Here is a 12,964-nt window from a genome sequence, read left to right on the forward strand (position 1 = left end):
GAAGTTCGCAAACGTACACGAAAATCACAAATGTTCCTATCAGTTCTCGCTTTGTGTACTAACTTACACATCTTTCCTTCTAAACCTAACCAATTAGTAATTCGTAACTAGTTTTACATTTTACAACAAACGTTTGTAAGTTATCTATTAGATTATCTGTAAGATTTATCGTGTAACGTTACAAGTATCAGTTATTCCTCGCTATCTTATATTTACACACCTTTACATATTTTGAGAAATATATATCTAAATTTACATTCTCCTATTACATTCTTAAACTTCTTATAACTTTTGAAGTTTATAATATTAGTTTTTAAAGTTTGTTTCATTATCGTTATTATTTCACCTTGCATTTTTTGAAACTTAATTTGAGTATTGTGTTTGAAGTTTAAACATTTTTCATTTTCAAACACCTCTATTATTACTTAGTCAGTTTCCAATCTTTATTATTAATATTAGTAATTCGTAATTAATTTTACATTTGACAACAAACAGTTGTAAGATTATCTGTTAAATTATCTGTTAGATTATCTGTAAGATTTATCCTTTACAGATTTTGAGAAATATATATCTAGATTTACATTCTCCTATTACATTCTTAAACTTCTTATAACTTTTGAAGTTTATAATAATAGTTTTTAAAGTTTGTTTCATTATTGTCATTATTTCACCTTGCATTTTTTTAAACGTAATTTGAGTATCGTGTTTGAAGTTTTAACATTATTCATTTTCAAATTGAAAGTGAAAGATTGGCTTATATTAAACATAACCATAGAAGACTTAGAGCTGACAGTTACATTCACCTAAGAGATGTTGTGCTAAACGATGATGCACAGAACATCGGCCAATTAGTCATTTTCCCTTTAATGGAAACCCTCGATACATGCATGAGTATGTCCAAGATGGTAGCACCTATGCCAGACAACATGTAAGGCCAGATCTATTTATAACATTAACGTGCAATCCAAATTGGGCGGGTATCAAAGAAGCTCTCCTAGATAGGCAAGCAGCTCATGACAGACATGACATTGTAGCTAGAGTGTTTGGGCTAAAAGTGAAACTACTGCTCAACTTGCTAACCAAGGGAAAAAAATTTGGCAATGCTCAATTCTTCCTTTATTCAATTGAATGGCAAAAACAAGGTCTGCCTCATTGTCATCTTCTTCTATGGCTGGTAGAAAAAATACGCTGATTTCAGGTTGACTCAATAATATTTGCAGAAATTCCAGATAACGAGGAGGACCCAACTCTGCACAGCATCGTTACCAAGCAAATGATACATGGGCCATGTGGCAACTTCAATCACCTTTCTCCCTGTATGAAAGACGGAAAATGCACCAAACAATACCCGCAAGCACTAATTCATGACACTCTGACTGCTGATGATGGATATCCACAGTATAGAAGACGAATACCAGGGATGGGAGGACATTTTGCAATAATTCAATGCGGTGGTACAGAAATAGAAATTGAAAACAGATGGGTTGTGCTATACTGCCCTCTTCTATCAAAGATTTTCAACACCCATCTCAATGTGGAATATTGTCATTCGAATAAATCCATAAAATACATTTGCAAATACATTCACAAAGGTAGTGATCAAGCAGCTTTTGTTATAGAAAATAACAGGGATGAAGTTACCACTTTTCAAACTGGTAGATATATTTCCAGCAATGAGGCTGTTTGGAGGATTTTAGGTTTGCCAGTTCATCAGAGACATCCTGCAGTAACACACCTTAGTGTACTTCTGGAAAATGGACAGTGAGTATACTTCAATGAGGAGAACATTGAACAACGCGCACAGGAACCACCAAGGACTACTTTAACAGAATTTTGTAAAGCATGACAAAACGATGAGTTTGCTCAAACTCTACTATATCATCAAATGCCTAATTACTACACATGAACAGCACAAAAATTTGGCAATCTAGAAAACAAGCAAAAGTGGTTGAAAACTGGCCTCACATACGTGCATCAGATGCGCTAGGAAGAGTATATACCGTTCATCCAACAAACGTAGAATGTTTTCACTTGCGAATTTTACTACACAAAACTATGGAACCTACTTCGTTTCAACAGCTTCAAACTGTCGACGAAATTATTTGTTCAACATTTAAGGAGGCATGTCTCAAACGAGGATTACTAGAAGATGACAGACAGTGGCACAACACTCTTCAGGAAGCTTCAGTTTCAGATTCACCTTCTCGGTTGCGTAATCTATTTGCTGTTATTCTTATTAGCTGCAATCCTTCTGATCCTAAACTATTATGGCTAGATCATAGAGAAAGCATGAGTGATGATGTATGCAGACAATTGAATCAACTTCAACCGCAGATCTCTTTAGATTTCACAGCCGAAATTTTCAACCAAACTTTGATTTGGTTAGAAGACAAAGTCATTAACATTTCTGGTAAGAGACTAGAGCAACTCAGATTCACATCGCTATGCAGAGATTTAGACCTGCTTCCACAGACAGAATTGCTACGAGAAACCAACTATGACATGGTAAAGTTAGATAGAATTGTTAGCAGCGCCGAACCAAACCTTCCATTGGATCAGAATTTAGTTTATTGAAAAATTTTAAAAGCTGTGGAGGATGAGCGTGAAGCGATCTTTTTCTTGGACGCTCTCGGTGAAACTGGTAAAACTTTCTTGCTCAATCTTTTGCTTGCTAAAATCAGATCTAATCAACAAGTCGCACTGGCAGTCGCATCTTCAGGTATAGCCGCTACGTTGCTGGAAGGTGGAAGAACGTCTCATTCCATGTTTAAACTACCATTAGATATAGGATGCCTGGAGACTCCTGTTTGCAACGTCTGTAAAGGTACTGGATTGGCTCAATTGTTACAGACCCCAAAATTAATTGTTTGGAATGAATGCACAATGGCACATAAAGCAACATTAGAAGCTCTGGATCGCACGCTTAAAGACCTTTATAACAGTGACAAACTTATGGGTGGTGTATGTGTACTTCTTGCTGGTGATTTTCATCAAATCCTACTGGTCATACCTAAAGGAACTCCAGCTGATGAACTCAAATCTTGCTTAAATGATTCTTATACATGTATATGGAACTGTGTAGAAGTTTGTAAACTAACGATAAATATGAGAGTGCATCTGGGAGGGATGACACTTTGGGGGAATTTTCTGCACAACTTTTAAATATCGGTGAGGGAAAGCTACCAGTTAACAATGGGCTAATCTCTCTACCTGATAATTGCGAATCTATTGTAGACACAGAAGACAATTTAATACAAAAAGTGTGCCTAAGTATTTACGAAAACTATCTTCAACACCAATGGCTGAAAAAAAGGGTAATTCTAGCACCTAAAATGACACTGTTGACCACATCAATCAACTACTTCTCAAAAAAATTCCTGGGACTACGATTTCATTCCTCAGCATAGACTGTGTTGTTGAAGAGAATGACTCTGTCAATTATCTTACAGAATTCTTGAACTCTTTACAGCCTGCCAGTATGCCTCCTCGTAATCTTCAACTATGCGTTGGTGCCCCAGTTATGCTTCTTCGAAATTTGGATTTACCTAGACTTTGTAATGGAACAAGATTGATCATCGAAAATCTATCCCCAAATCTTAATTGTGCTACTGCGCTTACCAGAGCTTCGATGGGTGAAAAAGTTTTTATCCCTAGAATACCACTAATTCCGACAAATGTGCCGTTTCAATTTAAACGTTTTCAGTTTCCTGTTAGACTGTCAGTTGCTTTGGCTATCAACAAATCCCAAGGTCAAACACTAAAAACTGTCGGCATTCACCTCCTTACACCTTGCTTTTCTCATGGACAGTTGTATGTTGCGCTATCCCGAGTAGGCAGTAAAAATGGTCTATACCTTCTCTCACCATTCGGTCAAACAAAGAACATTGTTTACTCTCAAGCGCTTCAGTGATACACTAGCAGTATGCTCGGCAAATTTTCAAGGATATCTTCCTCAGCAACAGTAACTTTTCATTGTTATTATTCATGATATTTTGGTTTTTCATTTTGTATATCATATTTCTATCAATTCAAATTTTTTGCAATCAATGTGGTAGAACAGACTACATTTAACAATTGCTTGCTAATTACTTCACATTTAATCACCTTGACTGATGTCTTATTTTTTCTGTAAATTGTTTGGATTGGCACAAATTGCCTTGCTCATGAAATTTTTTGGAGAATTTATATTTCCATTGTCATGTAATAAACTTCAACAATAAAATTCTTGAGATATTCAACATTGTATACATGTTCCGTGGTCTATATGCCTACTGGGGAACCCGCCACCTTACAAAAATGGGTAAGGTGCCATTTGTCTACCTCTTGGGTGGTGTGGAGATGACATGTCCACAAATATTACAAAACTTTTATTTCATTCATGGTTTTTACGTTAGTTCTTTAAATTTAAATAACTTCTTCAATCATTTCTATTTAAAGAAGTTCTCCTTGTTTGTATGAATATTTTGAAATTTTTTTAGTGTTTTTTTAACTCTTTGTTTTAACATATTTTAACTCTAATTTTATCACTTATCTGTTTGCGAACACTTTTTTATTATAACGGATTGAAAAACAAACAAAACAAAGTCTTGTGAACGGAAAAGGTAATAGTGAAGGGAAAATATTAATACAACAATAGAACACTATGAGCAAGGTTGACTCAGAAGCATGTTAGATAAAAAGTCAAATATGCAAAAAGTGGTTTCTAATCACTGAGACAACATTTAGGTAGCATCTATGTGCTGCATATGAAGATTCATAAAGCTACCATGAAAATGTATATATTTTTGGTGGTTTACATGCCTACTGGGGAACTCGCCACTTTAAAAATGGGTAATGCGCTATTTGTCTACCTCCTGGGGGATGCGGAAATGACTTATGTCCAAAAATATTAAAAAGATTTCGTTTCTCGAGCAACGCCGGGTAGTACAGCTAGTATAGATATATATACATATATATATACATACTTATATTTAAGCAATATATATATATGCTTAAATATATATTTGGCAGTATAATTAACAGTATATATATGTAGCATGAGTACTTGCTCCCTTACTTCAGTTTGGTTGAGCGCTCTGTGAAAGGTGTGACACTATTAGCCTCAGTGTAAAGCTCATCACAGTTGTGATTTGAGCACTCTGGTGTCAGCACATTGACTTTGTTAAAGTCTGTGAGGCAACCTAGTTGTTTCATGGCAGGAACTCAACACTCATTAGCAAAGGGATTTGTCTCCCTTGCCTGCTCTAAGCTGCTCTGATGAGGCTTCAATAACCGAAACAGTACTGTATGTATATAATTATATATTATAGCAATTCAGTTAGTTAAATTGCTTGATTGGCTTAGATTCAGCGATGTGAAATTACTCGAATAAGAAAGTGTTAATCTGTAATACTCTTTATTATTATTCTCCAAACATAATGGTCAAAACACACCATGAAGTCTGCAATAAAACAAGTAGCACTAAGCGAAATGCTCACATGAGCTATGATAGCAAATGAAAACTGCATGTATAAATGAGACATAAATGCAACTGTGACAATTACATAACAGCAATTACATAGTAAATAATTCGACGGTAAAGCATCAAGTATAATAAACAAAAATGTAACATACCTTTTGCCTCCTTAGCATTTAGCTTTGAACAAATGGTTAAACTTTAACTTTGCGTAGCATACGTATTGACAATAAAATGATAAAGCATAAATTTCTAAAGAGAATTGCATCTGGTCTGATGCATTGCAAATTGCTAACTGATTGAGCAGCTTGAAAGTTTCGCTGGCAGCAAAATGGGACACAGGTGCTGTCGCGCTTCTACTGGCCCCACCAGAAAAGGTCCCACACCAGAGCACCAATCAAAACTGGGCTATCTGGAAGAACAGAGGAAGCAAGAGCCCAGCAACGGCTGGTCAAGCAAGCAACAATTGCCCACCTCTATGACCTGACAAGAACTTCTTTCTGACCACAATATACTGAACTAATGGCGTGTATGTGAACACATTTTATTGTTTCAAAGTGTGAGTGGTCTGTCATTTTCTGTAAGCAAGACCGAGTCTCCTTCTGCGAGATTCTCATTTGCAGTAGTCCACTTTTGTCTTTTGGTGATGCTAGATAGATAGTCGGTTTTCCAAATGTTCCAGAAGTCATTGGCAAAAGATTGTATTCTGCGCCAACGAGCCCTGCTATAATTATCTTCCTCTGAGAAATCTCCTGGTGGTGGAGCAAATTGTGATGCTTTTTGGGTCAGCAAATGATTTTGGGTGATAACTGTGCTATTTGAGTTATCAGAACAAGCCGCTGTAATAGGTCAACTGTTAACAGTGGCCATTGCTTCATATAGTGCAGTTCTGAGCATAGTTGTATCCATTCTCCATGCATATTTGAGGGAAATCTCATTTAGCACCGAGCGAATACTTCTTATTTGCCTCTCCCACACCCCTCCTTGATGGCTGGCTGTGGATGAAGTCATCTTGAATTCTATCTGGTGCTGTTGCATGGAGTCTTTTGACCTTTTGTCACTCATTATCTCTAGTTGCTTCTTGAGCTCATTTTTGGCACCGACAAAATTAGTACCATTGTCACAGAATATTGAGCTGACTGGGCCCCGTATAGCCATAAAACAACGGAGTGTGTTCAAGAATGCATCAGTGGAAAGGTCGTCTACCACTTCCACGTGGATGGCTCGAGAGAACAAACAGGTGAACAGCACGCCCCATCACTTCAGCTCTGAGCGACGTTTTCTAACTTGAAAAGGGCCAAAACAGTCTACCCCTACGTTAGTAAAGGGAGGTGTATTTTCTACTCGTTCAGCTGGTAAATCTCCCATCATCTGTGTTTCTGTGAAGCCCCGAAGGCGTCGACATAGAGTACAGTTCTTGATGATTTCTTCCGTAGTCTTTGTACCACCAATTATCCAAAAACCATTCTGTCTCGTAGCACTTGCAGTATGAGCTGTGCCAAGATGATGTGCCTTCTCATGAGTGTCTCTTATCATCAGCTTTCCTAGATGGCAGTTTCTTGGTATTATAATAGGATGCTTCTCATCTTCTGTGAGTACAGTAGACTTGTTGGTCCTCCCACCGACACGGAGTAGACCCTTAGTGTCTATGTATGGGCTCAGTGGTAACAAATTACTCTTCTTTAGTAATTGAGTCTGTCTATCCTTTAGCGTCAATAAGTCTTGTTTAAAGTGATAGCGTTGAGCGATATTTATTACTATTCTTGAGCGCTTTTCAAGTCTTCAAGGTCAAGTGACTGAAAATTTTTTCCAAGACCCTTTGGCAGCCATCTGTCGTAGGTAGGCAATAGAAGTTACCAGCCTTTTGAGAGAGCTGAATTTGGTGAAGCTATGGTAAATTGTTTCCTGTTGCAGCTTAGTAGCTTTAACATCCTTGAGCTGTTATACCTCAGGATCTTTGTCATCGATAGGCTTTCCTTTCGGCTGTTTCTCGAATTGGTCTTTTAGGTTGTGGCATTTCAGGAACTTGGGCCGTTGAGCCACATGGAAGATTTTAACTGGTGGCAGCCTGTGCCACGAGATGCAATGTCAGCAGGATTTTCTCTACTGCTTACGTGATGCCACTGCTGTATGCCAGAGCACGTCTTTATTTCACGTATATGATTAGCGACATACACGTGGAACCTCTTCTGGTCGTTAGCCAAGTAAGCTAGGACTATATCCGAATCTGTCCAAAATTCTTCACTGTCTACTGTAATGTCCAACTCTCTGTGAAGTATCGCACTCAATTTGGTGGCCATGACAGTGCCTTGCAATTCCAGCCTAGGCACGGTTGTGATTCCTTTACTTGGAATTACACGTGAGATTTGGCCAACAAAAGGCTGGTGTGGATGTCGTTGTTTTCATTTATCAAACGTATGTATGATCAAGCGCCTATGCCATCTATACTCCCATCACAAAAGTGATGCAGCTCGCTTCTTTTTACTGTTTCAAAGCCAGTAGGCTTAATGCATCTGGGAATCTTGATAGTGTCCAGCATATCCAGCTCCTGAACCCATTTTTTCCAAGGTTCCTGAACATCTTTAGCAAAGGGTTTGTCCCAATCGGTACCTGATTTATTTACCTTTTGTAGAATTTTCTTCCCAACTAATGTGTAGGGTGCTAAGAAGCCCAAGGGATCATACAATTGGCTAACAGTCGAGAGTATACCTCGTCTGGTTGATGGCTTCTGCTGAATTCCGCTATTGGTAAATCGCAGCACGTCTTTGTTGACAGACCACTCAATACCAAGTGTCCGTTGCGCTGGCAGGTTATCACTATAAAGGTCGACATCCTGAACTGCTCTCTCTGTGTCTGGTAGTTCCCGTAAACCTTCGATTTTGTTAGAGACAAATTTGTGGAGGCTCAGATTGCCCTTTTTACAGAGGTTTCTTGCCTCTGTGATAAGCTCTATAGCTTCAGCTGTAGTAGAAACACTTGTTATCCCGTCATCTACGTAGAAGTTTCTTTTTATAAATTCTGACGCTGCTGAAGTCTCTTCTCTATGTTGGTCTGCTAACTTTTGCAGACTATAAGTGGCTACAGCTGGGGATGATGTTGCACCGAACAAGTGTACCTTCATGCAGTAATCCTTGATAGCACCGTCCTTTCCAAACCACAGAAATCTCAAAAAATCTCTAATTTCCTTGTTTACATAAAAATTGTGGAACATTTTCTCCACGTCACATGCAATGTCTATGGGTTCTTTTCTGAGCCTCAGCAATATTCCCAACATGTTATTTATCAAATCAGGTCCCTGTAAGAGATGTTCATTTAGCGATGTGCCACCAAAGGTAGCACACGTATTACTGAACTAATGGCGTGTATGTGAACACATTTTATTGTTCCAAAGTGTGAGCCAGCAATAAACAGCAGGTGGCATATAACGTAAAAACTAAATGAAACTACAGGCAAAAGCTAGAAATACAAGCAAGAGTTACAAAATCACTACATATATATATATATATATATATATATATATATATATATATATATATACATATATATATATATATCTAAGGACTTGCGCAAGAAAGTAAGTGGGCTCAGTGAAAGATCTAACCACAGTTTGGAGCGTCCAAAAGGGGAAGCCACAATAGAAGCTCTAGAATCTGCCAAACAGCAGCTAGTAGCACTCTCGGCACGACTGAAGCGGTACACCAAAGAGCGGGATAACAAGAGAATGAACAAACTGTTCATCAATAATCTATCTAAAGTGTATTCTCAGTTCAAAGGTCAACTGCGGAGGCCAATGTCAGATCCTCTCCGATCCAGCACCTCAATGTTCTGGAAAGACATCTGGGAGAAAGAGGCTACTCATAACACCACTGCAAATTAGCTGAAGAGGCTTAAAGAGAGCCACCAACACACTGTGGCTCAGCAAGGACTCACCATCAGCGAATTGGACATCAAGTGCAGAGTGCAGTGTATGAAGAACAGGGCAGCACTTGGCCATGACATGATTCAAGCCTTCTGGTTGAAGAAATTGACATCACTTCACACTAGAATGGCTAAGCAGATGGAATGCCTAATAGAAGAAGGCGACCATCCGGAATGGCTGACCAAAGGGCGAACTGTACTTCTGATAAAAGATAGAAAGCAGGGGCTGACTCCCAAAAACTATCGACCAATAATGTGCTTGCCCACCACCTGGAAACTGCTCTCAGGAATAGTTGCAGACAAACTGGAAGAGCACATAAGTCACTATATGACCAGTGCTCAGAAAGGAATTGGGCGCAACACCTGAGGAGCCAAACATCAGTTACTGGTGGATCGGACGGTCTGTCAAGACAGCAGAAGAAAGCATACCAATCTTACCATGGCTTGGATCGACTACAAAAAGGCTAATGACTCAATTCCCCATAGTTGGATACTTGAGTGCCTCAGTATGTACAATGTTCACCCTGCTCTTGTGGCATTCATCAAGATGTCAATGACCAAATGGAAGACGGAACTGGAGGCTAATGGCAAAAAGCTGGCGAGTGTACAAATTAAGTGAGACATCTATCAAAGTGACTCCTTATCACCGCTGCTCTTCTGCATATGCCTAAACCCTCTAAGAAATATGCTAGAGAAGACTCACTATGGGTACCAGTTTGAGAGTGGCACCAAGATAAACCATCTTTTTTACATGGATGACATCAAGCTGTACGCAAACCATGAACGAGACATTGATTCGCTAATACACCTCACTCAGGTATACAGCAAGGACATCGGAATGACCTTCGGTATCAAGAAATGTAGAAGGTTAATTCTTAAAAAAAACCATTCTATGCTCACAGATGGCCTAAGAATGCCAAATGGTACCATCAAAGATATAGAAGAAGGGTACAAGTACTTGGGGATTATGCAAAGCAACATCAACCACGAAGCCGAGGTATGTCACAAAGCTATTACTGAATACAAAAAACGCATTCGGCAGGTCCTACGGAGCCAGTTCAATGCCGAGAACCAAGTCATGGCAATAAATACCTACACACTGCCAGTAATAAGATATCCAGCAGGTATAATAAAGTGAACTGAAGAAGCCATCAAAGAAACAGATATAGCAACTTGTAAACTGCTGACCATGCATGGAGCACTCTACCCAAAATCTAATACTACTAGATTGTATCTCGATAGGAAAGAGGGTGGTAGGGGACTCAAAAGTCTACAGCAGACAGTGAAGGAGGAAGAACAAAGCATCAAAGCCTATGCAGCCTCTATGGCCATCTCAGATAAGTTGCTAGCTGAATTTCAATCGGCTGCTCTTACAATGGACCTTCGCCCTGATGATGAGGAAATTGACTGGCACATGAATCCTCTTCATGGTGCTTACCACCAACACATATCTAAGGTTGGCGATCTTCACCAGACATATATGTGGCTGAACAAAGGAAACCTAACAGCCAATACAGAGTCGCTAATCATGGCAGCCCAGGAGCAAACACTCCCAACAAGGCAACTCCAGAGAAAAATCTATCACACTAGAGATGATCCTAGATGCAGACTGTGCAAAGATGCACCTGAGACCATCCAACACATCATCAGTGGATGCAAGCAACTAGCAGGAAATGCATACACTGAGCGGCATAACCATGTCGCAGGTGTTGTGTATAGAAGTCTATGTGACGAGTATGGCCTTAATAAACCACAACACTGGTGGGAAACTCCTGGTAAGGTCAATGAATATGATCGCGCTAAGATCCTCTGGAACTTCTACATCCGGACTGACAAGCATGTCCTAGCAGTCCAACCAGATATAGTAGTGGTAGACAAGGAGAACAAGAGAGCTACTATAATAGATATAGCAGTACCCAATGACTACAATATAGACCGCAAAGAAAAAGAAAAGGTAGAGAAATATCTCCCTCTTGGAGAAAAGATTAAAAAATGCTGGAGTGTAAGAACAACTGTAATCCTAGTAGTCATTGGGGCACTGGGCACAATAACACCGGCGCATAAAATGTGGCTTGCCCAAATACCAACAGCAATCAACTCAGGTAAGTTGCAAAAAAGTGCGCTACTGGGAACAGCTAAGGTCTTGAGGCAAGTGCTCAAACTCCCAGGTTTCTGGTAGGAGACCCGAGTTAAAGCAGAAACTACTACCACCCATACGGGTTAACCGGGGTGAGGAAACAATTATATATATATATATATATAAAAAATTGTTTCCTCACCCCGGATACCCCGTATGGGTGGTAAATTCTGCTCTAACTCGGGTCTCCTACCAGAGACCTGGGAGTTTGAGCACTTGCCTCAAGATCTTAGCTGTTCCCAATAGCGCACTTTTCTGCAACTCACTTGAGTTGATTGTTGTTGGTATTTGAGCAAGCCCCATTTTATGCGCCGGTGTTATTGTGCCCAGTGCCCCAATGACTACTGGGATTACAGTTGTTCTTACATTCCAGCATTTTTCAATTTCTTCTCCAAGAGGGAGATATTTCTCTACCTTTTCTTTTTCTTTGCTGGCTATATTGTAGTCATTGGGTACTGCTATATCTATTATAGTAGCCCTCTTGTTCTCCTTGTCTACCACCACTATATCTGGTTGGTTTGCTAGGACATGCTTGTCAGTTCGGATGTAGAAGTCCCAGAGGATCTTAGCGCGGTCATTTTCATTGACCTTACCAGGAGTTTCCCACCAGTGTTGTGGTTTATTAAGGCCATACTCGTCACATAGACTTCTATACACAACACCTGCGACATGATCATGCCGCTCAGTGTATGCGTTCCCTGCTAGCTGCTTGCATCCACTGATGATGTGTTGGATGGTCTCAGGTGCATCTTTGCGCAGTCTGCATCTAGGATCGTCTCTAGTGTGATAGATTTTCGTTTGGAGTTGCCTTGTTGGGAGCACTCGCTCCTGGGCTGCCATGATTAGCGACTCTGTATTGGCTGTTAGGTTTCCTTTGTTCAGCCACATATATGTCTGGTGAAGATCGCCAACCTTAGATATTTGTTGGTGGTAAGCACCATGAATAGGTTTTGTGTGCCAGTCAATTTCCTCATCGTCAGGGCGTAGGTCCGTTGTGAGAGCAGCCGATTGAAATTCAGCTAGCAACTTATCTGAGATGGCCATAGAGGCTGCATATGCTTTGATGCTTTGCTCCTCCTCTTTCACTGTCTGATGTACACTTTTGAGTCCCTACCGCCATCTTTCCTATCAAGATACAATCTAGTAGTATCAGATTTTGGGTGGAGTGCTCCATGCATGGTCAGCAGTTTACGAGTTGCTATATCTGTTTCTTTGATGGTTTCCGCAGTCCACTTTATTATGCCTGCTGGATATCTTATTACTGGCAGTGTGTAGGTATTTATTGCCATGACTTGGTTCTTGGCATTGAGCTGGCTCTGTAAGACCTGCCAAAGGCATTTCTTGTATTCTGTAATGGCTTTGTGACTTACTTCGGCTACGTGGTTGATGTTGCTTCGCATAATCCCCAAGTACTTGTACCCTTCTTCTATATCTTTGATGGTACCATTTGGCAT

The 12,964-nt window shown here is 39.8% G+C and overlaps 2 protein-coding genes across 2 annotated transcripts; both read right to left on the reverse strand.

Annotated features, from left to right (window-relative positions):
- Positions 1-6,007: 6,007 nt before the first annotated feature.
- Positions 6,008-6,613, reverse strand: LOC137388065 (uncharacterized). The gene is made up of 2 exons (XM_068074580.1): positions 6,412-6,613; positions 6,008-6,294 (listed from the first exon to the last, which is right to left on the reverse strand). Exons 1-2 carry the CDS (start codon positions 6,611-6,613, stop codon positions 6,008-6,010), a joined length of 489 nt encoding a protein of 162 aa, XP_067930681.1.
- A 1,267-nt stretch (positions 6,614-7,880) lies between these two features.
- Positions 7,881-12,964, reverse strand: LOC137388066 (uncharacterized). The gene is made up of 2 exons (XM_068074581.1): positions 12,881-12,964; positions 7,881-8,750 (listed from the first exon to the last, which is right to left on the reverse strand). Exons 1-2 carry the CDS (start codon positions 12,962-12,964, stop codon positions 7,881-7,883), a joined length of 954 nt encoding a protein of 317 aa, XP_067930682.1.

This window comes from Watersipora subatra, chromosome 2 (assembly GCF_963576615.1).
Source record: "Watersipora subatra chromosome 2, tzWatSuba1.1, whole genome shotgun sequence".
NCBI lineage: Eukaryota > Metazoa > Bryozoa > Gymnolaemata > Cheilostomatida > Watersiporidae > Watersipora > Watersipora subatra.

What these genes read in the sequence shown, in the direction of transcription:
- LOC137388065 (XM_068074580.1), bottom strand. Translation starts at nt 6,613, where the DNA reads ATGGCTATACGGGGCCCAGTCAGCTCAATATTCTGTGACAATGGTACT. An exon ending in GTGGGAGAGGCAAATAAGAA is followed by an intron (nt 6,295 to 6,411) that starts GTATTCGCTCGG and finishes GACCTATTACAG; the next exon opens with CGGCTTGTTCTGATAACTCA.
- LOC137388066 (XM_068074581.1), bottom strand. Translation starts at nt 12,964, where the DNA reads ATGCCAAATGGTACCATCAAAGATATAGAAGAAGGGTACAAGTACTTG. An exon ending in ACATCAACCACGTAGCCGAA is followed by an intron (nt 8,751 to 12,880) that starts GTAAGTCACAAA and finishes CATCTCTTACAG; the next exon opens with GGACCTGATTTGATAAATAA.